The sequence below is a fragment of the Garra rufa genome, chromosome 16 (assembly GCF_049309525.1).
Source record: "Garra rufa chromosome 16, GarRuf1.0, whole genome shotgun sequence".
Lineage (NCBI taxonomy): Eukaryota > Metazoa > Chordata > Actinopteri > Cypriniformes > Cyprinidae > Garra > Garra rufa.
Genome location: NC_133376.1, coordinates 41,055,527 through 41,083,149, shown reverse-complemented (window position 1 = coordinate 41,083,149; position 27,623 = coordinate 41,055,527). Strand labels below are relative to the sequence as shown.

General features: G+C 35.3%; 3 protein-coding genes and 1 non-coding gene across 4 annotated transcripts in view; all 4 read right to left on the bottom strand.

The window, feature by feature from the left end:
• Nucleotides 1-1,993: 1,993 nt before the first annotated feature.
• trnal-aag (transfer RNA leucine (anticodon AAG)) lies at nt 1,994-2,075 on the bottom strand. The gene has a single exon. It is a non-coding gene; the product is annotated as a tRNA-Leu (tRNA).
• Nucleotides 2,076-3,835: 1,760 nt separating this feature from the next.
• aurkb (aurora kinase B) lies at nt 3,836-12,796 on the bottom strand. Its single transcript, XM_073820905.1, has 9 exons — nt 12,736-12,796; nt 12,435-12,473; nt 12,281-12,338; nt 11,060-11,093; nt 10,587-10,775; nt 9,370-9,508; nt 9,143-9,291; nt 8,035-8,209; nt 3,836-4,363 (listed from the first exon to the last, which is right to left on the bottom strand). Exons 1-9 carry the CDS (start codon nt 12,739-12,741, stop codon nt 4,181-4,183), a joined length of 972 nt encoding a protein of 323 aa, XP_073677006.1. The 5' UTR covers nt 12,742-12,796; the 3' UTR covers nt 3,836-4,180.
• A 1,433-nt stretch (nt 12,797-14,229) lies between these two features.
• On the bottom strand, nt 14,230-19,317 carry tmem107 (transmembrane protein 107). Its single transcript, XM_073821145.1, has 6 exons — nt 19,264-19,317; nt 17,428-17,535; nt 17,081-17,148; nt 16,800-16,900; nt 15,436-15,532; nt 14,230-14,466 (listed from the first exon to the last, which is right to left on the bottom strand). Exons 2-6 carry the CDS (start codon nt 17,512-17,514, stop codon nt 14,412-14,414), a joined length of 408 nt encoding a protein of 135 aa, XP_073677246.1. The 5' UTR covers nt 17,515-17,535; nt 19,264-19,317; the 3' UTR covers nt 14,230-14,411.
• Nucleotides 19,318-22,899: 3,582 nt separating this feature from the next.
• Nucleotides 22,900-27,623, bottom strand: part of LOC141288811 (F-box/LRR-repeat protein 12-like) — a 6,622-nt gene continuing 1,898 nt past the window's right edge. The window contains exons 3-4 of the mRNA XM_073820979.1: nt 25,925-26,610; nt 22,900-23,399 (exon numbers count right to left, since the gene is read on the bottom strand). Coding sequence (XP_073677080.1) covers nt 23,201-23,399; nt 25,925-26,610 — 885 coding nt within the window. The 3' untranslated portion in view covers nt 22,900-23,200. The remainder of the gene's footprint in view (nt 23,400-25,924; nt 26,611-27,623) is intronic.

The following is a 27,623-nucleotide window of genomic DNA, read 5'->3' as shown; positions in this document are numbered from 1 at the left end:
CTTTTATTCAGTCTCAGGATGTGACTTCTTGATATCAACTATTCCGTTTTCACAAGTGAAAATTTACAATTACAATTTAATTCTTGATATCAGCAATTACGTTCTTGATATCAGAAAGGCAATTGTTGATATCAACAATTAGGATCGTAATTTTTTATATCAACAATTAGATTGTTGATATTAAGAATGTAATTGTTGATATCAATAATTGTAGTTATTGATATCAAGAATCTAATTGTTTATATCACGAATGTAATTGTTGATATCAGAAATTACATTCTTGATATCAACAATATATATTTTTACTAGTAACCACATGGTTGCTGAAATAAAAAATAAAGGTTTTTACTAGTAAGAACTGAATTCTTGATATCAACAATTGATTTTGAATGGCAGTCTATGGAGACATTTCACTAGTGAAAATACAATTACAGATATCAACAACTGAATTTTTGATATCAACATTTACCATTTTAACTAGTGAAAATATAATTGTTGATATCAAGAAGTCATATCCCGAGATGGAATAAAAGTCAAAACGGCTTGCCATAGTTTAACGCTTTATTTAGTGACAACTCACACAATGAATAAATACAACAACATAACAATAATATAAATAATTGTAACAATCGACATGAAAACATGTATTCTGTAGTGTAGTGTGGAACTTTGACTCAACTGAACCAAATGATTCGAAGCGCTCGGAAACGCCTCACTCTGGGGACGCCTGCTGGTCAAACTGTGGAAATGCAACATAAACATGAATAAAACACCTTTTACAAACCGATTGTAAAAAGTTTAGTCGAAGTTAACTCACTGAATACATTAAATATGATGTGTTTGTATAACAAGAGTTCTTTAACAAGGCGAAACACTGCAGGTGAATAGGGTAAAAAAAAAACTTTAATAGTTATCATTATTTACCCAGTTGATTGATTACATTAATTATTGCAAACATTTTTTGTATTACAAGTTTTTTTTAAATGTTAGGTTTAAATATGCAAACAAGGCATTATTTAATGAAATATGCGCTAATTTGCATACATTTCTAGTAGAAAAATCTAAACACTGGATGAAGTCAGTTTCAAAATTCTTGTTTTGAAAAATTCAAAATTCTAATTTTTTTGACATATTAGAATCAAATGTTTTTACAGAGGGGATTTTGGGTATCTCAGAAAATACTTAGAACAGACAGGAAACACTATATATATATAGGCTATATATATATATATATATATATATATATATATATATATATATATATATATATATATATATTTTTTTTTTTTTTTATAAAATGTATAAAATCAAACAAATCATATATGAACAAATCCATCTGTAAAAACCTTCAGGATATAGACAGGAATAAAAATGTAAAGTTTTTAAGTGCAAGTGTAAGTGCTACTGAAGTGGAAATTTATGGCTCAGCCTCAGTGTAGAAGAAAAAACTCTTGGCCTTTAAAAATATGTATTGTAATTGAAATCTATTGACACAAATAGATAAAGTGCTATAAAAGAAAGAGTTAACTGTCTTTTGGGTGTTTTCTTTCCACTAATCTGAAAACACACACTTTATGAAGAAACAAAAAGCCCAAAATCTCAAACTTGACAGGTGCATGAAAAAACAGCATTTTACATGCAGTGTCTCTCCTTAATTTGCAGGGTTTGTGGCTGTGACTATTAACCGCAACTCTTACTTATGAAACAAATACAAGTGAAATGCAAATAAAACTGATCCGAGATCGGGTAAAAAAACATACAAACGGTTTTAAAACGTTTCGAAACAACTAAGACGCAGCACAGCCTCGTTTGCAAAAATGATGTGATTTTGACAGTTCGAAAAACGCTTTGAATCACTGATTCGAAACAAAATGACTCAAAGTTTTGGAAACTTTGCGAATCTATCATTAGGTTTTTATAGAGTGTAGTCTAACAGATTCAACGACATATTTCGGCTCCAATAGTGCTCCTATGAGACCGTATAAAAACGATGTGGCAGCGGTGGGATTCGAACCCACGCCCCCGAAGAGACTGGAGCCTTAATCCAGCGCCTTAGACCGCTCGGCCACGCTACCGCTGAGCAGTCGCTGATCACGACGCCTCTCGGCTAGTCACACCATTAAACGTCACGACCAACGCAAACAAAGATAAAGTAGTAAAAACTGTGCCAGACATAAATTATCTTTGTAACACCCGCATAATCGTATATTTAATAGTTGCATTTCAGCTATTTTTGCAGTTTCTGAGTTTGTGTTTTAAACATAAACCTAAGTTTTCCGGCATGTAACTACTCCAGACTTTTATGTTACCGTATAACGTTACTTTTATGTTAAAATGCTATTTGTAACAAATAAGTTTTGCCATTAAGAACGAAAAAATTCCTCTATAAAACTATCTAAAGAGCTAAATCTAATATTTCTATATAAGGTAAAGTGATAGTTGACCCCAAAATAAAAATTGTCACTTACTAACCCTCAAATAGTTATAAACCTGTATTAGTTTCCTCTTCTGTTTAGCATTAAAGATGACAAATAAACAGTTCATGGTACCCATTGACTCACCACAGTGTGGAAAAAAATTAATGGAAGTCAATGGCTACCATCAGCCTTCAGAATATCTTTTGCGTTTAACAGGTTTAGAATGACATGGAGAGTAAATTACAGAAATTATATATATATATTTTTTTTTTTTTGGTCCATTTAAGTAATTTGACCAGCAGGAACTAGACAATATTTCAGTAGCAGTCAATGAATTACCAGCACTGGGTGCAACGCATTACAAGTAATGCGAGTTGCGTACTAATAACTTTTTCCAGTAACTAGTAAATGTATTACTTTAAAATTTACACGAAAATATCAGCCTCTTTAGATTGGGATCAATTGACTGTGTTTTCACATCCGTTGCAAGCATTTTGAGAGGTGTTTTGGTGACAAATTTTGACTGCACGTCTTCCAAAGACACTTCCTTCAGCCTGACTTTTTTGGTGAAAAAGGGTCTTTACAGTTTTATGACATTAACTGAAATATTAGGAAAAAAGTAAAAAGTTTTGAATTTTGCATAAAGAAATAGACTATGCTTATTGAAAAAAAAAAAAAAAGAGCTTCAGTAATCCAAGCACTTTAAGCACCTCTTCATGAATATTGCTTTTTCAAGAGCTTTCCAGGCCTATAATTTCCAAGTCAAATTCAAGAACTAAGCACCTTGTTCGAACTGTGGAAGACAACAGGTTCAGTAAAAATGCGAATACATAACAGTCCTAGCTTGAGTAACTTTCTTTCTAGTTGACTTACAAAAACTGCAGCTTTGGTAGAAAAATTAGATTTCCCATTTATTAACTGACACCCCCAAAATTCACTTTTAGAAATAAATGCATCACGTTCAGACACGATCATGTTGACACTACCTCCGAAACTTTCAACCATCATAACATTCAGATCAGGTTCAATTTTCTGGGTTTTCACATCTGTAGCAAGCATTAACACATTTGACGTATGTGAAAGAAACGCACTAAAATTTTGGACTTCGTGTCCAAGGACTGCAAGTCTTCCAGAGACACTTCCTTCAGAAGCCTGAGGCTTATTCTTTTCACTTTTAATGTGAAACTGCCTTTACAGTTGCCAAAAAACCCCTCAAAAGTAATGTAACATTACTTTATATATAAAAGTAACAATATTGTAACGCATTAGTTTCAAAAGTAACTTTTCCCAACACTGCTAATTACCAATTACTAGTATGTTTTGCAAAACATAACCAAGTTGCAGCAGTGTCTCCAAAAGAAATGATCTGAATGCATAACATTGACCCTGTGCAAAACAAAAAGCCACGACACCAAACATACTCAAAGCTTTTTTATATTTGACAGATACACTATAAGACATTCATAAAAGACAGTAAAACATGAATATAAACAGAACTACATCTACACATGACAGTGTAAAACAGAATAGAACAAACTTTAGAGTTTGTTTACATCTCAGCTCATTAACGGTCAATTAAATATGCTTTTAACCAATTAATGTTGCTCATATATACACACACACAGGGTGAATCCAGCCCTCCATCAGGTGTTTCTGACACAGTGAAGTGCCATTCAGCTCTCATAGAATAACCAACCACCAGTGAACTCAGATCAGCAGTCCTGCATGTCTCAAACAGGTCCTTGAGCGGAGAGCTGCAGGAGTCAGTGATGAGGGACGGCCTGCGGGTTGCAGACGGGCGGCAGGACCCGGCGTGAGTTGGCTTTGACCCACGGGTGCTCCATCACGCTCCGGAGCGGCAGACGCATGGACGGACTGTGACGCAGCAGCTTGGAGATCAGGTCACGAGCGCCTTCAGAAACCACTTTCGGAAACTGAAGATCCACCTGCGACACACATTCAACAAACATTAAGTACACAGCTGGCATTTTGTTATTTGGCACTCTCAAAAAACATTAAAAATGCTAAGAAAAAAAAATGGTAGCATTCATAAAGACAAAACTTAATTTGAATTCCTGAAGTGAACATTAATCAGTAATGCAATTAAATTAAAAGCAATACTCAAACTTGTAGAGTTGTGTCCAATCAGTTAAAATTACACACGCAGCAATTTATTGCAACATTTTAAGAACAGAATTTGTTTTTGTTTTAAATTAGTTTGATTAAATACTTAAAGTGGTTGGAATACTTTAGATTTAAGGTTTGTACATGCACTGTAAAATGAAATTTAAGAACTTTAAGCACTACTTTTGATTAAAGTACTTCAAACTCTATATGTGACCCTGGACCACAAAACCAGTCATAAGGTTAAATTTCACAAAACTGAGATGTATACATCATATGAAAGCTTTCTATTGATGTATGGTTTGTTAGGATATGACAATATTTGGCCGAGATACATCTATTTGAAAATCTGGAATCTGAGGATGCAAAAAATAAAAAATAAATAAAAAAATAAAAAATAAAAAAACTGAGAAAAATAACCTTTAAAGTTGTCCAAATTAAGTTCTTAACGATGCATATTACTAATCAGAAATTACATTGATATTAACAGTAGGAATTTTACCAAAAAAAAAAAAAAAAAAAAAAAAAAAAAAAAAAAAAAAAACCTTCAGGGAACATGATCTTTACTTAATTTCTTAATGATTTTTGGCATAAAAGAAAAATCAATAATTTTGACCCATGCAATGCATTTTTGGCTATTGCTACAAATATACCCCAGCGACTTAAGACTGGTTTTGTGGTCCAGGGTCACATATTTATACTAAAGAATTATAAAGTATACTATACTTTTACTATAGTAAAACCAGTTAATTTTCTTTAAAAGACAACACAAGCATACAAATCCTTAGTTTTTATAATTGTACAGCCTTAATGGTTTGATGTTTTCTACCATTTAAGAAAAAAATAAATTATAAAAAAAATATATAAAATAATAATAGGCGAAATAGCTCAGAAATCCTGATTTGAAGCAAATAATTTGCCATCCGTGCTACAAAGTTCTGATCTGAATCAAATATTCATGATCCACGGTATGAAGATCTGATCTAAAGCAAAAGATTCACGAAACTGTTCAGATGTTACGATCTAAAGCTAAAGATTGACAAACCTGCACTGAAATCCCGATCTAAAATCAAATGATTTTCAATCCACGGTACAAAGATCCGATCTAAAGCAAAAGATTCACGAAGCTGAGAATCATTAGATTCAGTTCGTAACTTCTGAACAATCGATCTAAGAGCCGATTTAAAGCAAAAGATTTGCGAAACTGTTCTGGGGTCCGTTCTTCGTATGTGGCTTGATTCATGTGAGATGAACTGACACATGAGATGAGATCAAGGTGCTAATTACGATGTGGCTAATTTGGTTCTTTGAGCAAACCTGTTGTTGATGATTAGTATGGCTGGATTGAGTCGTCTAGGATTGCGCATTCGTTTAAAAGGCGATATGTTTTGATAGTACAAACACTGATCACAACCCCTTCGATTGGTTGACCAAATGGCAAAAGAGCGAGCTCAATTTTTTTTCTCAAGGGGAGCAAGAGCTTTTATTAGAGGGTTATGGAGAATTTCAAACTTTAATACAGACACCGGGAAACACAGCAAATGCTGCAAAAGCCAGGAGAGAGGGCTGGCAAAAAGTTGTGAACAAATTAATTGAGTCAGTGCTGCCCATGTTACACGTTTTTCCTTGATATGTTATTTTATTTTTATTTTTTTATATACACACACTACCGTTTAAAAGTTTGGGGTCAGTAAAACTTATGCTCTTATGCTCATCAAGGCTGCATTTGATTAAAAATACAGGAGAAAAAAAAAAAAAAAAAAAAAAAAAAAAAACACACTGCAAAATGTTTTTACAATATAAAATGTTTTTTATTTTTTATTTTAACATACTTTAAAAGAATTTATTCCTGTGATGAAAAGCTGAATTTTTATCAGCTTTTACTCCAGTCTTCAGTCACATGATCCTTCAGAAATCATTCTAATATACTGATTTATTATTAGAATGATCAATGTTGGAGAATATACTGACCCCAAACTTTTGAACAGTCTGCGTTAGTTGTGCTCTTTAACCAATCAGATGTGACCTGCCATTTCAACCAATCATAATCCGCCAGGAGCGCAGCCTAAATCCTGTTTACATGAAATAAACCTGCTCCTGAGCCTACGGACCTGTTACTATGACAGCAAGTCCAAGATGTGCATCGAAGAACGAAACAATCCAAGATCAGGACAAATCCACAACAATCAAATCCAGCTAACAGAGCTAGCGACGTACGAAGAACGGACCTCAGAAGTTACAAGCTAAAGCAAATGATTCGCAAACCCTCACTGAAATCTGGCTCTGAAGCAAATGATTCACGATTTGAAACAAACGAGTCGCAATCCGATCGAAGCGCTTAGAAACAGTGAATCATTTTGCGAGGCAAAGGTCTAACTGATTGAGTTTCGAAAAGCTGTTTTACCCATCAATATGTGCCTTTTCAAATCATTACAAGTGATGTTGAAATTGGAAAATGAATGTCTTTTAATTTGATGTGGTTTTTGCTAGTGAATTGCTTGAAATGACTGAAGTCATGAGTTTGAATCGATCGGAGCGGTTCCAGCATAAACGACTCAATTTTCTTGGTTAATCAGTTTCTCTTTATGCATCTTCAGTCAGGTTTACACGACAGGTCAGTACTACAACTAGCTTAGCTCAATAGTTCTGACATTACTTGAAGCGAAAAGGGTATAATGTTTTTTTTGAATTGCATGAATTTTGCATAAAGATACGCGCTTATTGGCAAAATTAAACCCTTAGATGCCTTGTCTTTCAATAATTCAAGCACTTTCCAAGTACCTTTTCAGGAACATTGCCATTTTCAGGAGTTTTCAGGCCTTAAATTTCAAAAAGGTCAAATTCAAGTACTTTAGGCACCTTGTAAAAGGCCTGGAAGACAACAGGTTCAGTAATAACGTGAATATAGTGCATATTTAGCAAAACGCTAATATGAGTCATTTTCTTTCTAGCTGACTTACTAAAACTGCATTTATGGCTGAATTTCAGTTGCTAAAAATATAGTGCATTAGTTATAACTTCATAGTAAACTGTAGTAATGGTTAATACTTGCAAATATGAACCATTACTACAGAACTATAGCTACATATAATACATTATTATTAGAGATGTGCACAACTGACACAGCACCAACTACTCATGATGTAAACAGTAATTACTCACAAGTGTGTGTGAGGTGACTTTTTGCTCTATAAACCCCACAAATAGGTGTCAAACGGAACTAGTTTAAATTGACACTTTTCCTAAGACTAAATAATTTTGGGTCCAAGAATAGATTTCGGCACTTGAGAACATTAACAACTCCTTAGAATTTATCATAAGAAACTTTAACTCGAGTATGAGTGAAGCAGCGCTCAGGCTGAAGCATTTCGGCTGACAGACAGCTAAAGTTACTTTACAGAATAATAATAAAAAACAAAAAGCATGTACAGTAGAAATCAGAGGCAGTATAATAAATGCTACTACGACATTTATAAAGCAGAGACACACAGACCTTGGTGATGCGCTTGTACGTCTCTGTGTGGCTGGCCGTCTCAAACGGAGGGTTTCCCACCAGACACTCGTAACACAGCACACCGATGCACCACAGATCCACCTTCTCATCGTGAGTGTGTCCCTCGATCATCTCCGGAGGCAGATAGTCCAGAGTCCCGCACATGGTCCGCCGTCTGAAACACACACCATACAAATGGATGCTTTTAAGTTTGACCAGCTGATAGAAAAAAAGCCAATATTGTAGGGCTGCTCAATTATGGCAAAAATCATAATCTCAATTATTTGTCTCAATATTGTAATCACGATTATGAGTGGGTCCGGAACTTTAAATTCATCTTTGTTATTATATGATTGATTTAAAGACAGCAATACAATGTAACAATTAACTGAATGTAAAATAAAGCATAGTCTTCACTGTAAGAATAAAACATGCTTTGTTTCTTTTAAAAACTACAAAAGTCCCTTCGTCAAGAGCAGCGAGCAATTTTGTCTTTGTGTTCAATGTTCAAACAACAAAAGACAGAGACGGCAGGAGGAATATTACTTGTGGACGCTTTAAATGCTGCATAGATCCAATATACTGTTACACACAGATTTTCATTCTCAACCGTTTACGTTTATTTCAGACATAACTGATGAAGGTTTACACAAATAAATCACCAAACACCGCATTGACATATTTGCAATCTTAAGCCAAACATTCACTTTACTTGTCCGTGTTCTGTTCCGTCTCTGAACGCATACACAGAACAGCAAAAATTCGCTTTCGTGCTTTTAAAAACACATAATCAAATAAATAAATCAAGCACGCCCCATTTTATGCAAGTTACATGATTCTGATTTGCACGTGAAATTGGGCTTTTATAGAGGAGTGAAAGCGGGAGCAATAATTTTCTTGATTATTGTATTTTCATAATCGTTTGAAGCCGAAATCAAAACTGAATTTTGATTAACTGCACAGCCTTACAATATTAATTCTAAAACTCTACACTTATTGCTCTTCAATTACTCTACCATGCATGTTCATGTCTTATCATATGAATATTTAGATGTCTGTACCGGAAAGCATGACAAACACTGAGAACAGGAGTATGGGTGATTGTTACCTGAGTGAGGGCGCATGGACGGACCACCCGAAGTCTGCGATCTTGAGTTCTCCTCTGTATCCCAGTAGAAGGTTCTCAGGTTTAATATCTCTGTGGATGACCTTCTTCTCATGGCAGTACTGAAGAGCATCAGCCAGCTCCTCCATGTACTACAAACACACAAAACTAGCATCAATATCAGCCACAGACAGCGATGAGACGGAGCTGAACGTGTCTGGATCACTCACGGTGGCGGAGCGCTGATCGTCGAAGCGGCCGCAGCGCTGGAGCTCTTTGTACATCTCTCCACGCGGCGCGTACTCCAGAATCAGGAACACACGAGTGTCGTCGTGGAAGTAGTTGTAGAAGCGCAGGATGTTCGGATGCCTGGAAAAAGGGGTTTTTAGTTTCTGCAAGATCATTAAGGCGAAACACTGCAGGTGAATAGGGTTATTAAAAAAAAAAAATAATAAAAACAAACCTTATTTACCCAGTTGATTGATTACTTTGATAATTGCAAACATTTTTTGTTAACACTTTACAATAAGGTTCATTAGTCAAACATTAATGTACTAACTAACATGAACCAACCATAATACATTTGTTACTGTATTTTCTAATCTTCATTAACATTAGTTAACAAAATACAGTTGTTTATTGTTTATGTTAGTTCACACTGCATTAATGTTAACAAGATTTTAATGTATTAGTAAATGAAGTTAACATTAACAAAGATTAATAAATGCTGTATAAGTGCAGTTCATTGTTAGTTCATGTTAACTAATGTGGTTAACTAATGTTAACTAAGGAACCTTATTGTAAAGTGTTACCCTTTTTTTCTTAAATGTTAGGTTTAAATATGCAAATGAGGCATTTAATGAAATATGCACTAATTTGCATAAATTTAGTACACAGATCTAAACACTGGATGAAGTCAGTTTCAATATTCTTAATTCTAATTAATCCTTTAATTTTATTGACAATCAAGTTTTTACAGAGGGAATTGAGGGTCATTGTCACATATATATATATAAAAAAAAAAACCTTAGAACAGACAGGAAACGCTATATTTGACCATTTTTAGGGGAATAAAATAAAATCAAGCAAACTATATATGAACAAATCCCTCTGTAAAAACCTTCAGGATATAGACAGGAATACAAATGTAAAGTTGTGTGTAAGTGCTGCTGAAGTGGAGATTTATGGCTCAGTGTAGGAGAAAAAACAAATTTTGCCCTTTAAAAAAAAAAAATCTGTATTGTAATTGAAATCTGACACAAATAGATAAAGTGCTATAAAAGAAACACTTAAGTGTCTAAGTGTTTCCTTTCCATTAGTCTGAAAAAACGCTTTATGAAACACCAAAAAGCCTAAAATCTCAAACTTATTAGGTGCATGAAAAGTTTTTGCCTGCAGTGTCTCCCCTTAAGAGCTTCTAAAGGAAGTAAGAGGAGCTGAAACACACCTGAGATGAGACTGGATCTCGATTTCTCTCCTCAGCTGATGCTCCACACCTTCCTTCTCCATCTGAGACTTGAACAGCACCTTCAGAGCCACGATCACCTTCAGCTTTCGCTCTCGCGCCAGATACACGTTACCGAACTTGCCCTTTCCCAGCGGACGGCCGATGTCGAAGTCTTTGATGGTGAATTTCCTGAGTGAAAGAGAACGGCAGTTAATAAACATTATGATGTTCATCCTCGGTTTCATCTTGTTCTCCAGTACAAATATCTAAACTTTCTTACATCAAGGTACATTTACTGGAGATGCATAAAGACATCAAGTCTAGTTTCCTGAAAAAGTGACTAACTAAACTAGTGTGCTTTTCACAAAAAGATATTTCTACTGGAACAACAAGACAAAAGAACTGAGGAAGAAAAGCAAATCTAATTGGCTGAACTAAACCGGATACATGAAGCAGATTTAAAGTGAACTCACTTTGAGTTTGACTTCACTGGAACTCTTCCAGGACCTGAAAGAAGACCACACACTGTCATACTGCAATGCTCTTTCAACCATCCACAGGATAGAAAACTACCAGTCAAAAGTTTTTCAACAGCAAGATGTATAATGACTCTAAAGAAGTCACTTCTGCTCACCAAGCCTGCATTATTTGATCTAAAGTACAGCAACAGCAGTCAAATTGTGACATTTTTACCATTTAAAATAATTGCTTTCTATTTGAATATACTTTAAAATTTATTGTTGTGGTCAAAGCTGAATTTTCAGCATCATTACTCCAGTCTTCAATGTCACAAGATCCTTCAGAAATCATTCTAATACGCAGATTTGAGCTTAAAAAAAAAAAAAAAATGTATCAATACTCAAAACAGTTGAGCCAGGTTTTTTTTCTTCAGGATTCTTTCATCATAAATGCTCTTGTAATATAATAAATAGTTTGAGCAACAGATCACGTGACACTGAAGACTGGAATAATGATGCTGAAAATTCAGCTTTGAAATCACAGGAATAAATTACATTTTAAAATACTCAAATAGAAAGCAGTTACTTTAAATAGTAAAAACAGTTGTAAAGATATACTAAAACAGAAAAGTTATTTTAAATGGTAAGATTTCACAATATCACCATTTTTACTGTATTTGATTAAATAACTAAATTGTTATTGCAAAGCCTTTGACTGCTGGTCAAATATTTTCAGCTGTTACTCCAGTCTTCAGTGTCACAAGATCCTTCAGAAATCATTCTAATATACTGATTTGCTGCTCAACAAACATCAATTATCAATATTTTAAAAAGTTGAACCGTTTTTTCCAGGATTCTTAGAAATTAAAGATCAGCATTTATCCAAAATAAAAAGCTTTTGTAATATAATATTAACAATAATAGTAATAGTATGAGCAACAGATCATGTGACACTGAAGACTGGAGTGATCATGCTGAAAATGTAGCTTTGACATCACAGGAATAAAATTACACTTTAAAATACTCAAATAGAAAGCAGCCATTTTAAATAATAAAAATATTTCACAACATTAGTTTTTGCTGTACTTTGGATCAAATAAAGCAGGCTTGGTGAGCAGAAGAGACTTAAAAAAAACATTAAAAATCCAACGGTTCAAAAGCTTTTGACTAGTAACGTTAGTAAATCAACAGAATAGCTCGTTATAAAGTGTTTGTTCGTTGTTCTGAAGTTTTTACCTGTGACAGCATGCGTGTCTGGATTCATGCCAACTCTGAACGGAGCAACACAAGAAACCTGAGCCACAAACACACAATATGACCATTAAAAACTCATCCTTCAAAACAAAACGATGAATAACGTTATATTAAACAGATGAGATGCAGGCCTTACCTGTGATTGGAGAGCTCTGGGTTGCCTGTTCTCTTTATTCTGATTAAAAACACAAAAACACCTCAAATTCAACACTCACTGATCAAATAAACAGCTAAAACAGCTCTCAGAAGTAGAATAAAACACAAATATTAAAACAAAGCTAACGTCTGGGTGTATTTAGCACTAGTTGCTAGCTCGACAATGACACAAAACACTTTGATTTGATATAAAACACTCGCCGCGCGATACTAACATCTCGTAAACACACATACACCCGCGTTTATATCTAAATGAGATGATTAATAATTGTTTATTGTACCTGCATGATGATTATTCAGCTTCTATGTCTGTGTTTCTGCTTTTCCGTTTCTCACTTTCAACCGCCTGGATTTAAAATGAAAACTAGCTTCTATTCTATTGGCCCGGCCGCTAGAAACTCTCTGCTGATTGGCCCATTAACGCGAACGCTCATTGGACCAATGACGTGCCAATCATTTAGGCTCCGCCACAGAGATTCGCGCATGCGCATTGAATTTATAGGGAAAACATCAACGAGAAAGATGTTTTTTTTTACATCTGAAGGTCAATAAAATAACTAATAGCAAAGTCCCTTTAAGGCCTTACCCAGTTGATTTATTACACGGATAATTGATAAACTTTTTTTTTTCTAAAATTGTAGGTTTAAATATGCACTATATCAAAACATGCGCTAATTTGCATATTTTTCTAGTACAAAAATATAAACACTGGACGAAGTCAGTTAAAATAATTTTTTGGACATATTAGAGTCAAATGTTTTTACCTTTTACGGACGGATTTTTGGGTATCTCATTTTTTTCACTTAATTCAGAAAAGACAAAACAAAATTTTGGGGGGGAATAACGTTTTGTCTATAAACAAGCAAATTATATATGAACAAATCCCTCTGTAAAAACCTTCAGGATATAGACAGGAATACAAATGTAAAGTTTGGTGTGTGTAAGTGCTACTGAAGTGGAGATTTATATCTCAGTGTAGCAGAAAAAACTCATTGCCTTTAAAAGTATGTATTTTCATTGAAATCTATTGACACAAATAGATAAAGTGCTATAAAAGAAACACTTAACAGCATCTTCTTCAGTGTTTTCTTTCTACTAGTCTGAAAAAACACTCCACACGCCTAAAATCTCAAAACTGACAGGTGCATAAACTGTGTTTTTACCTCCTTTATAAACAATTAAAATATTTCCAGGACACCTGAACCTGTATTCTTCATACATTTATGCATATTACATTATTGTATATAATAGAAACCTACTTTTGCCACTTAAGAGAACACATGCTTTATTAAATCATAATTGTGGCATAAAAAGTTGAAATTCTGACATAAATACGTATGATATGAGAAATATGAGATTATACAAGTATAAATTATGAGATACTAATTTATATAACGCAATTGTGAGATTAAGATCGAATGTATGTGATCTCATGTTATAGTTATGACATAAAAGTCTAAATTATGAATGTTGAAAATTATAACGAAAAATGTATAAATGATTATGAAATAATTATTAAATAAAAAGTCATAGTTATTACAGTCAAAACTAATATAAAAATTACTTTTTTTTCTCGTAATTTGTCTTTTTATGACATAATTTAATCTCATAATTAGACTTGAAATCTTTTTATGTCATAATTATGATTTACCAAAGCATATTTTTTCTGATGTGGTGTAAATGTGCTTGCATAAATATGTGTACAACAGTATTGCATCAAATTCCATTAAAAAATTCAAATAAAAATGTACAAAGATACAACACAGACAGGAAAATTCATGTTTAATTCCTTTATAAAAAACACAAAAAAGCAAAATATCTACAAATCTCTACATTTCTTGAGGTGAATCTCTGACATCTGAGCTCATCTCTATCTGTGCAACAAACTGAAAAACCCATGATCAACAGAATCGGTGTTTTCTTCAGTCGGTCTTCATGTCCTCGGCTGAAGAATGGCTCACATTGACTTGAGCGAAACGAGCAGAATGAACTCAAAGAGAGCTGGAATCACACTGTGACACAAACAAACGTGATAAATGAATAGGTGCTCCATTCATTTGACAGTTCAGATAAAATATGCAGCATAAAATGTTCATTTTCATTACAATAACTGTTTTAATATACCAAAATATGTACTATAACCAACACATAGCCATATCTAGAAAAAGTTTTGGGGTTAAAGCATTACAAGTAACGCAAGTTACGTAATAATTGTACTTTTTCCAAGTAACTAGTAAAGTAAAAGAAAAAAATGTTACTTTTTCAAATAAATAACGCATTTACTTTTTCCTCTCATTTATTGATTAAATTGTAAGATGTTACTTTAGTTCTAGAATAAATGTGAACATGCATTAATTCATCTCACTCACTGAAAAACAGATACAATGTTCCTCAAAATGAATAAAAACCTGCAATAATTAAATGTTCAATAATACAAATATCCTTTATGCATTCAATCCCATTTTATTAACCGATGTCTTTGCTGCCGACCTTCGATGATCCAATTCATCCATACTAATAAGCAAAAATTACTCAAGATAATCTTACATTTATTTTCCTTTTTTATTGCTGAAGAGTTGACATTTGTTCTTCTGCGGTCTACTGTACAGACGGAGATTTACTTTTCTCTAAACCTGAGGCTTTTGCTGTGAAAAGGCTTTTACATTTGACAAAAATACAACTTTTTATATTAAAAACAAACAAGCAAGCCCTGCCCAGATTTAAAAAGTAACGCAAAAGTAACGTAACGCATTACTTTCCGTAAAAAGTAACTAAGTAACGTAATTAGTTACTTTTTTAGGGAGTAACTCAATATTGTAATGCATTACTTTTAAAAGTAACTTTCCCCAACACTGTCTAGAAATTGTATTTTTTTCATTTGATCCTGAGCCACAGGAAAGCCTACAGTCATTGACTAGATCTGATGATTTGTAATAGTTATAAAATGCTTCTAATATGAATGAGTGAGTGAGGAGACGGACCTGCAGAGGCTGAATATGATCCAGTACGTCCAGCACGGCCACTGCTGGAAAACAAAGCAGGACAGACTGACGCAGGCGCTGGAGTGAGAGAACAGAGCTGACGGAATGTTCAGGAAAACACACTGAAGGAGATTTTATTGACGTAAGATCAGAATGGGTTATTATGACACACTCAACTCTTTTGCAAGAAAATTGCAGATTTGTGAGAATTAAAGTTCCAATATACACTGCCGCTCAAAAGACTTGTAATGTTTTTCTATGCTCATAAAGACTGCATTTATTGATCAAAAATGCTGAAAAAAAACATTTTATTTTAATATACTTTAAAATAGAATTTATTCCTGTGATGCAAAGCTCATTTTGATCAGCTGTTACTCCAGTCTTAAGTGTCACATGATCCTTCAGAAATCATTCTAATATGCTGATTTATTATTAGAATGATCAATGTTGAAAACAGTTGTGTTGCTTAATATTTTGTGAAACATGCAATGCTTTTTGTCAGGATTCTTTGATAAATTAAAAGTTAAAAAGAACAGCATTTATTGAAAATAGAAATCTTTTCTGACAATATACGCTACTGTTCAAAAGTTTGTGGTCAGTAAATTTTATTCTTCATTTTTTTTTTAAAGAAATTATTACTTTTATTCACCAAGGATGTGTTTAATGAATGAAAAGTGACTGCATAGATATACATTGATAGAAAAGATTTATATTTTGAATAAATGCTGTTGTTTTTAACTTGTTATTCATCAAAAAACCCTGAAAAAAAGAATTAAATTTTTTTCCAACATTGATAATTCTAATAATAAATCAGCATATTAGAATGATTTCTGAAGGATCATGTGACACTTAAGACTGGAGTAATGATGCTGAAATTCAGCTTTGCATCACAGGAATAAATGATATTTAGTATAGAAAAGTATATTAAAAAGTATATATATATAAAAAAAACATTATTTTATATTGTAATAACATTTTACAATATTGTTGTTTTTTTCTGTTTTTTTTTTTTTTCAAATAAATGCAGTCTTGAAGAGCAGAAGAGACTTCTTTCTGATTACAAACTTTTGTGCGACAGTGTATATTTTTATTCCATGGCAGATGTAACCTCCCATAACATTTAGTACTTGTGACATAATATTGATTACCAGAGATAATGATATATATATATATGCTCAGTATTATAACAGAAGTCCATGGGAAAAGACATTCCAGAGTGTTTAAAAGCTTAAATAAATTATTGTGTAAAAGCTGTTTTTTATTTAAGCTGTTTGACTGATGCTGCTCGATTCTCCACTATCAGAATCATTTTAACTGAGAGTGTGTGTGTGTGTGTGTGTGTGTGTGTGTGTTAGTAAGGATACACAGCACAGCCTGGTTACTGTTGAACATGGAGACTCCAGAGAGAAATCCAGCCAGTTCAATCACAAACAGACCCAGAGTCACAGACAGAGCCACCAGCAGCCTGACAGACAGACAGACAGACAGACAACCATCAAAACACATATCTGAAGAGAGTCAGACATCACACACATTAAAAAACAACAGTATATATCAGATCAGCTGAATATGCAGTCATGTAAAGTCCACCAAAATGCAGGAATGATCGTCCTGTGATAAATAAAACACTGAATGTGTGTTTTACCGTGTATCTTCTGTTCTGAATTGTTCTTCTGTGAATTCCAGTGGCAGACATGACTGGATGTTATTGTCCTGTAACACACACACACACACACACACACACACACACACACACACACACACACACACACACACACACACACACACACACACACACACACACAGACAGACACACACACACACACACACACACACACACACACACACACACACACACACACACACACACAGACACACACACACACACACACACACACACACACACACACACACACACACACACACACACACATCAGTCACCAGACTCTTAAACTCTGGTAAACCTGTAAAAGGCATGCGGTCTCGTCTCACCCGTGACCAGAAGATGGTGATGACGATGACCAGGTGAGCGGCGAGCGTGAGGAAGCGCGCAGGTACCAGACTCTTTAACGCAGACATCCCACCTTCACCTCAGCAAACCTACGACAACATCAACATCACACACTGATCCATTACTCACAAACACAGAGTCACCTTTATTATATAGCACTTGTAACAATACAGATTGTTTTAAAGGGGTCATCGGATGCAAAACTCACTTTTCCATGTTGTTTGAGCATTAATGTGTGTCAGTTTGTGAACACAACCACCCTACAATGATAAAAATACACCCAGTGGTATTTGTTTCATTTTTAAAGGTAATAGCTTTTTAAAATCAGGTCATTCTCAGCTTCTTGTGGGTGTGGCGACACACAGACAGAGGCCCCTCCCACGATAGTTGATTGACATGAGCTCCTTACCTTAGCCCCGCCCTCACCGAGCTCAAACAGTCTGACTCCGATCGACATTGTGATTGATTGAGGATGTAATAATGAACAAAGCAGTCGTCATTTACTCCAGACATCTGAGCCGCTGAAGACGCAGAGGATTAATGCTACTTTCATTTTTGAAGGGAAAGCGCCGATCCCTGATCTACATATGCGTCTGTGTTCGTGTGAATCGTTCCTGATGCAGCTTCACCCACAGCAGAAGTGAGTTTAAGGGGTTTTTATGCATCTTTGCAAACGGCCTTTCTTAATAATGTGCTTGTTGGCAAGTTTCACAGTTAAACGCGGCTAAAGTAAACATTACGGCTCATAATCCCACATTAGAGAGGGGCGGGGCGAGCAGAGCTCATTTGCATTTAAAGGACCATGCAATAAAATGAGTTGATTTTTTGCAGAGCTGATTTTAACAAGGTAAAAGGGTGCTTTATTACACTACTATTGAGAATTTTTAACTAAAGTATATTATAGACTTTTCATTGAGACCCTAAAGAATCATATGAACTTGGCAACAAATGGGCAACCGATGACCCCTTTAAAGCAGCTTTACAGAATTACATAGGAAAATAGTTTATCAACAATGCAAAAGAACAATAGTAAAGTCAGTTCATCTTTGAACTCAGTGATCATCATCCAGCTCAGTTCAGTTCAAACAGTATCTGTGCAATTCGCTGGAAATGATCAACACAGACACAAACATCCATCATCTTCACTGACACTGATATTCACTGCAGACATGACAAATCAACACTGATTAAACTTAAAATTTATTAAAATGAATATGATCATAGCTAACAAAAATATATGTTTTAGGAAAATGTTATTTTTGAACATTCAAAAACGTCTAGTTAAAAATTTTTTTTTTTTAATCCACTGTATTATGTTGGAAACATTATAGTAACGTTAGTTTCGAATGTTCCCTCAACGTTCTGAAACGAACACTAATATTTACAAAGCGTCAGACGAACGTCCAACTAAAACGTTACAGATAAACGTTCCATGAACGATGTATAAAGATGTTTTTGTGCTAACGTTTTTAGAACATTATCAGACCAGATCACTTTAACGTCTAACGTCTTCTTACTCGATGTTTGTTCATAACTCTGAGAGAACCTTGTCAGAACGTTCTGAGATTGTTCCGTTAGCTAGGATTCTAAAAATGTGTTTTAATCAAGAAAATCACAGGCTCTCTCAGTCTTATAGCTTGAGAATGTTTCAGAAGAACAGCTTGATCTCATTCTAAACACAGCAAACAGCCACAGTTGGTCTCTAAACCTGTTCGAAACGTCTCGAATGTGTTTACTGATTGAAATATCGCTTCTCTCGCTTTATTAATAACCATACCGAGATGATTAACTTTAGCTAAATGCGATTATTTACTCACATGTTCAGCCTCAGACGCGCACGTCCGCGTTACTACAGCAACTGTTTCCTCGCTGAACTCGGGCACGAGCGGCGGCGCGCTTACTTCGCCACCAGCCGGCGCGGAGACGCGCAGTAGTTTATATAACTGGGGCTATGGCATTCAGTTCTGTTTTTTTTTTTTTTTTTTTTTTTATATATATACACATCTAGTTATAAATAATATAACCTAACTTTAACAAAAACGTAATGCCAAAAATACAAAACAATACATCAGCTACTGCAAATACAAGTAGGCTATTTTAAATTCCCAATTGTCTTATTATGCAAAATGGTAAAACGCTCATGACAGATATTGTAAAATTAAAGACTTTTCAAGCACTTTTTTTGATTTTTTTAAATCCACTGTATTATGTTGCAAACATTATAGGAACGTTAGTTTCGAATGTTCCCTCAACGTTCTGAAACGAACACTAATATTTACAAAGCGTCAGACGAACGTCCAACTAAAACGTTACAGATAAACGTTCCATGACCGATGTATAAAGATGTTTTTGTGATTTTCAATCAGTGATCTCTCTTATCAAACCATGTCTTCTCTTTTAAATTCTAAAGATTAAAAAAAAAAGTACAAATAAAAATGTGCAAAAATAAAGCAAAGCACATGTATACATTCCCTACTAAGGCATTACGAAGTATACTACAGCTACTATACTAAAACAATGGTTAACTTTTTTAAGGGATTTGTTTGTGTATACTGAATTTCTTTTTTCTTTATTTTGATGTTTTCTAGAGTTTAAGAAATAAAACATAAAAAAGAATTTCAAAATCGCTTTGAAATCCTAATCTGAATGATGCCATATGCGCTCCAAAGTCCCGAAACTTAAATATTTATTATTTTAATGTATTTTTGTGATGTCTTTTTTTATTTTTTTATATTGATTCTTGCTCCTTGTGTTTTTTTTCCCTCATTGTTGTGGGTATAATACTTTATGTTAATAAATGTATTTATGTTGATTATTTGTATTGTTTATGGTGGATGTGCCTAATGTTAGTGGATGTTCCCTGTCTTTCTGGAATAATAAATAGGTACAGAACTGAATCAAATGATTCGTGATCCACACTCTAAAAACCCGATCTGATTAATGAACATCACACATCACGAATCATTTGATTTGAATCATTAAATTTGAGAAGTGATTCACGAGCCTGTTCCGTTCTAAATCAAATGATTTGTGATATGTGCTCCGAAGTCTTGATGTGAATCAAATGACTCGCGATTCGAAGTCCCGATCTGAATCAAATGACTCGCGATTCGAAGTCCCGATCTGAATCAAATGACTCGCGATTCGAAGTCCCGATCTGAATCAAATGACTCGCGATTCGAAGTCCCGATCTGAATCAAATGACTCGCGATTCGAAGTCCCGATCTGAATCAAATGACTCGCGATTCGAAGTCCCGATCTGAATCAAATGATTTGTGATTCGAAGTCCCGATCTGAATCAAATGATTTGTGATTCGAAGTCCCGATCTGAATCAAATGATTTGTGATTCGAAGTCCCGATCTGAATCAAATGATTCGTGATTCAAAGTCCCGATCTGAATCAAATGATTTGTGATTCGAAGTCCCGATCTGAATCAAATGACTCGCGATTCGAAGTCCCGATCTGAATCAAATGACTCGCGATTCGAAGTCCCGATCTGAATCAAATGACTCGCGATTCGAAGTCCCGATCTGAATCAAATGACTCGCGATTCGAAGTCCCGATCTGAATCAAATGACTCGCGATTCGAAGTCCCGATCTGAATCAAATGACTCGCGATTCGAAGTCCCGATCTGAATCAAATGACTCGCGATTCGAAGTCCCGATCTGAATCAAATGATTTGTGATTCGAAGTCCCGATCTGAATCAAATGATTTGTGATTCGAAGTCCCGATCTGAATCAAATGATTTGTGATTCGAAGTCCCGATCTGAATCAAATGATTTGTGATTCGAAGTCCCGATCTGAATCAAATGATTTGTGATTCGAAGTCCCGATCTGAATCAAATGATTTGTGATTCGAAGTCCCGATCTGAATCAAATGATTCGTGATTCAAAGTCCCGATCTGAATCAAATGATTTGTGATTCGAAGTCCTGATCTGAATCAAATGGTTAGTGATTCGAAGTCCCGATCTGAATCAAATGACTCGCGATTCGAAGTCCCGATCTGAATCAAATGACTCGCGATTCCCGATCTGAATCAAATGATTCGTGATTCAAAGTCCCGATCTGAATCAAATGATTCGTGATTCAAAGTCCCGATCTGAATCAAATGATTAGTGATTCGAAGTCCCGATCTGAATCAAATGACTCGCGATTCGAAGTCCCGATCTGAATCAAATGACTCGCGATTCGAAGTCCCGATCCGAATCAAATGACTCGCGATTCGAAGTCCTGATCTGAATCGAATGATTGGCGATTCGAAGTCCCGATCTGAATCGAATGATTTGTGATTCGAAGTCCCGATCTGAATCGAAATGATTGGCGATTCGAAGTCCCGATCTGAATCAAATGATTCGTGATTCGAAGTCCCGATCTGAATCAAATGATTCGTGATTCGAAGTCCCGATCTGAATCTGAATCAAATGACTCGCGATTCGAAGTCCCGATCTGAATCAAATGATTTGTGTTTCGAAGTCCCGATCTGAATCAAATGATTTGTGATTCGAAGTCCCGATCTGAATCAAATGATTCGTGATTCAAAGTCCCGATCTGAATCAAAAGATTTGTGATTCGAAGTCCCGATCTGAATCAAATGGTTAGTGATTCGAAGTCCCGATCTGAATCAAATGACTCGCGATTCGAAGTCCCGATCTGAATCAAATGACTCGCGATTCAAAGTCCCGATCTGAATCAAATGATTCGTGATTCAAAGTCCCGATCTGAATCAAATGATTCGTGATTCAAAGTCCCGATCTGAATCAAATGATTCGTGATTCGAAGTCCCGATCTGAATCAAATGATTAGTGATTCGAAGTCCCGATCTGAATCAAATGACTCGCGATTCGAAGTCCCGATCTGAATCAAATGACTCGCGATTCGAAGTCCCGATCTGAATCAAATGACTCGCGATTCGAAGTCCTGATCTGAATCGAATGATTGGCGATTCGAAGTCCCGATCTGAATCGAATGATTTGTGATTCGAAGTCCCGATCTGAATCGAATGATTGGCGATTCGAAGTCCCGATCTGAATCAAATGATTCGTGATTCGAAGTCCCGATCTGAATCAAATGATTCGTGATTCGAAGTCCCGATCTGAATCTGAATCAAATGATTCGTGATTCGAAGTCCCGATCTGAATCTGAATCGAATGACTCGTGATTCGAAGTCCCGATCTGAATCAAATGATTTGCGAACGAATTGGAGCGCTTTGAAACAGTGAATCAGCGTAAAAGACTCACTCAATTGATTCGGTTCATCTGTTTTCGTGTTCAGCGAAGTTTACACAACACTGTCAGTACTACTACTGGTTTAGCTCGTTATTTTTATGAGGTTAACTGAAATAAGCTAAACAATGTAATGTTTTTGAATTGCTGAATTTTGTGTGAAAAAATAAGTGTTTATTGAAAAAAAAATCAACATTTCTTTTATTTTTCAGTAATTCAAGCACTTTCCAAGAACCTCTTCAGGAATATTGCTATTTTCAAGAGTTTTCCAGGCTTTAAATTTCAAAAAGTCAAATTCAAGTACTGCAAGCACTGTAAGCACTTGTACAAACCATCATGAAAACAACACATTTGACCAAAAGGAGAAAAACCTGCAATTCTCACAATAAAGTATTCAATATTGACAGATGCAATCATTTTATTTTACAGTAAAACTGTATGTTCTGTGCATGTCTCAGTGATGGTGAGGGTGTTTGTTCTCAGTCTGTTCCTGACAAACACGTCCTCATCAGAATCAGTGTGAGGAGTCAGTCTCTGTTGATGGTGAGCGTGCAGCTGCTGAAACACAGGTTGCATTCGGGCAGCAAGGAGCATAAGGTGCGTCTGAGGTTCGGCACAGGATCGTCTTCGCTGCTCTCCTGTCCGTCTGTCTCCTCCGGTTTCACCTCCTCATCTTCTACAAACTCCACCTCGCTGAACTCCAGCACGCGCAGCTGCGTCAGAGACCTGCACACAACATTCACATCTCAAACTTTCAGCATTTGGCATTTGGAATGTGTAGCAATTTCAAAATGCATTTGGAACTATATGAAAAAGAACTATAGAAATAAATGTGAAATGAAAAGTAATATGTAGCCACTGTCCTGTTGTGTAATGCCTCTAAAAAAAAGAAGCAAAAAAACATTATTTATTATATTATAGGTTTGTAACAGTAAGGAAAAATAATACTAATGAAATAATGCAAACCAACAATAAAAATTGTGCGAAATAAATAGAATTCAAAATTAGTAAGCAATATGAAATCAACTTTCAAAGGGAAGAGAAAATGCAAACAAGGCTGCATTTAATAATGAAAAAAACTGTGATATTGTGAAATATTATTTAAAATAGCTGTTTTCCATGTCTATATATTGTAAAATGTAAAAAGCTAAATTGTTTTTGCAGAAACAGTGAAGGACTTTTAAATTGATTAAAAGTGGTAATAAATAGATTTATAATGTCACAAAAGATTTAGATTTCAAATGCTAAATGCTTTTCTTTTGAAAATAAACTATTTACCTGTGAATCCTGAAAAATAAAATGCATGACGATTTCCACAAAAATAACTGTTTTCAACATTAATAATAATCTGAAATGTTTCTTGAGCAGCAAATCAGTTTATTAGAATAATTTCTGAAGGATCATGTGACACTAAAGACTGCAGTAATGATGCTGAAAATTCAGCTTTGCATCACAGAAATAAATTACATTTGAACAGATATTCATATAGAAAACAGCTGTTTTAAATTATAATATTTCACATTTTACCGTATTTTTGTCAAATAAAAGCAGCCTTAGTGAGCAAAATAGACTTTAAAAAAAAAATAAAAAAAATATCACACTGCATGACTTTCAAATACAACAACTGAAAGAAAAAACTATATAAAATATAGCTGCAAGCAGCAATTACCGGGGTTCGAGCATTTAAGGCCTTTTTGGCTTCTAAGAGATTTCTATAATAAATGATAGGTAAGAAAACACTGCAGGTCCTTTTGAGAGTTTGCATGTCATATTCAGGTTTCACTGTAATCATAATCCGGCATAATTGTAAAAACTGTTGTAAACTTCATTGGCCAATGGCGGCCATGTTTTTTGAGATATGCCAGTGTCCTCATAGACACTTGTGCCATATTGGACCAAGACACTGCATACCAATTTTCCAGTCGATCGGACCACCGGTTGCGTACTTATAGCCGTTTATATGGTTTTTTCCATCTTATAGCGCCACCAAATGGTCAAGCTCTGCAATTTTTTTGATTTGAGCAAAGATTGAGCTTATCCACATGTGTGCCCAGTTTGGTGAAGATATCTCACTCCGTTCAAAAGTTATAGCCATTTTAGTAAAAGTGGCCCTGCTGCTTTCGAACGTTTTGGCGTCCCTTTGTGACCGTGAGTCAAAACTTCAACTTTTTTTTTTTGATAATTATTGATTCAGTGTCCAGAGAATATTTCTGCAGGGGTTTGGTTCCGATTGGCCGAAAAACCTAGGACTAGTTCGCAAAAGTAGGACCCAAGGAATGCAACGATGTAACGTTTTTGAGTCTAAAACAAACGGTGTACGAGCTCAGGCCAAAAATGTCTAAAATTTTAGTTTTTTTTACGTTTTAGCGCCACCTTTAGTCCGATTGGGGCGAGCCTTTGGATCTGAGTAGAGAGCAATACTACTACGATTTGACCAAGTTTCAGCTTTCTAGGCCTTATGGTTTGGGCTGCCCGTTCAGTTTTAGTGCGGAATAATAATAATTTAAAAAATCTTAAAAATTACAAGAGGGTTTCAGCACTTCGTGCTCGAACCCCTAAATATTACAGATTTTTACAGACGCTAGGACACATTTCCCAATACTTAGGTCACTTTTGCAGAACTCTTGACACAGTGAGCACAACAGAAGTCTATGTGGGCTAAACTGAGGATCGATTATCATTGATTTGGCACAAAATGCATTCAATGACTACATCTCTCAAATTTCATGAATTCTTTTTTCACTCAGACACAACAACTGACAAAAATCTTTGTATGTACAGGACATTTTGCACGTGCTTACATACTGTTTTCAAAACTTATGTTCAAAACAATAACATAATGCAAAACTGAATAAGACAGCAAAATTCAACAGCGATATTTTATTGAAACATATTTTAAAATCTAAAAATGCATTAGCATTACTATTGTATCTGTATCAGTGGATGGTGTCTATACAAATTCTTGTATTTTGATATTACTTAGTGCACAAAGTGTTTTTTAGCTCATAGTTTTGTGGCTGACAAAGTGTGTTTGTCGGCTGTCAACCTTTGCTAGTGTTCTGGAAGAATGAGTTTATTTGAGACCTGAATAAAGTGTTTTGGTAGTTGTAGTGCATTTTGAATGTGAAATGAACTGCTTTGTTAAGCTGAAAGTCGGTTTGGAGAATTGTGTGAAGAGTTTTGCAATCGTGATCTAAGTATTGTCCTAGCGTCTGTAAAAAACTGTAAAAAGAGTTCAATGATCTACACACCTGCAGCATTTGAGCACCATCTTCTGGCTCAGTCTGCATTTGTGCAGACGCAGCCAGCGCAGGTCCTGCAGGCGGCTGACAGACAGAAGTCCCGGACTGACCTCGTTTCCGCCCAGTCCCAGTCTCTCCAGCCCCGGCCATCCCGTGCCCAGCCCCAGCGCCACCATCTGCGCCAGGCTCCACGTCTCCAGCTCCAGGTGTTTGAGGCGGCCGAGCGTCTGCGCGCCAGGAGGAACGCAGCTCCTCAGCCCGCCTGCGCTCACCCGGCTCAGATCCCGCAGCTCCAGATGACTCAGCTGCCTCCACGTGCAGAGACTGCGCAGGTGCTGATCGGAGAACAACGGCACCTTATTAAGGACGAGGGTTTCTATCGCGAGGGGCGACGCCGCCGCTTTGCCGTCCGTCTCAGGTTCGTGAGAGAAGAATCCGGACGCGACTTCACAAAAACTCAGTTCCAGCACCTGCAGTGAAGGGGGCAGCAGACGGCAGCTGCGTAAATTGCGCAGGTCTGTGTGCTGCAGGCAGAGTCTGCGCAGACGAGGGCACTTGGAGCGCAGCGCCTGCAGCCAGGACTCTGTGAGGAATGCGCCGCGGCGCACAGACAGCAGCAGGCCGCGCAGACGCAGACATCGCAGCCCGCGACCCAGATACTGACGCAGCAAAACCCACAGGGTTCGAGACGATACCTGAAACACACATCAGAAACACATCTGCAATGGAGGATTTCTAAAGATGCACTAGTTTTATCTTTGCAAGTTATCGGTGCTTTAACAAAAACGATGTGAAAAGCGAATACTAATCAACTGCAAACAAATAACAGAAGTGTGTTATGATAGATATTACTAAAATAGCTAAAAAAATATTAAATAAATTATTTAAAAAATAAATGAAAATAAAAAGCTTTTAAAAGGGTACAGAAAATGTTTGTGAAACAGGATATTCAGTATAACATTCAGCTAAAAATTAGGTTTTTAGAGCTGGAGCAAACAATTACATTCTGATGAAAGATTCTGAAAACAAACTATTTATAATAGGACTAAAGACGCTTAAAAATACAATTCATATATAATTAACTTTTTTTTAATTAATTCTGTCAAAGCAGCTTAACAGTAATAAATAAATCAATAATGCAAAATAAAGACTCTGCTATCTTCTGCTTTACAGCTGAAACTGAGTTTGTGTCATAATTAATGAATTTCACAATATTTCCAGTTTATTACTGTAAAGCTGTAAAAACTTGACTTCATTTTCTCCAAAGTTATTTACAGTACAAACTACACTTTTTGGTGGTCTTAGGTTATTTTAGACATAAAAAAATGCATATATATTTATTTTAGATTTAGTTATATATATATATATATATATATATTATATATATATATATATATATATATATATATATATAAATCTCTTTCCGCAACACTTATTTTATAAACACAGAAATTATTTATTTTTATTATAGCTAGTATTATGAAATACTATTGCAACTTAAAATAACACTTTTTTATTTCCATATTCTTTAAAATATAATTCATTCCTGTGATCAAAGCTGAATTTTCAGCATCATTACTGCAGTCTTCAGTGTCACATGATCCTTCAGAAATCATTCTGATATACTGGTTTATTACTTTATTGTCAGTGTTGGAAACGGTTGGGTTGCTTAATATTTTTTGTAACCTAAGATTTTTTTCAGGATTGT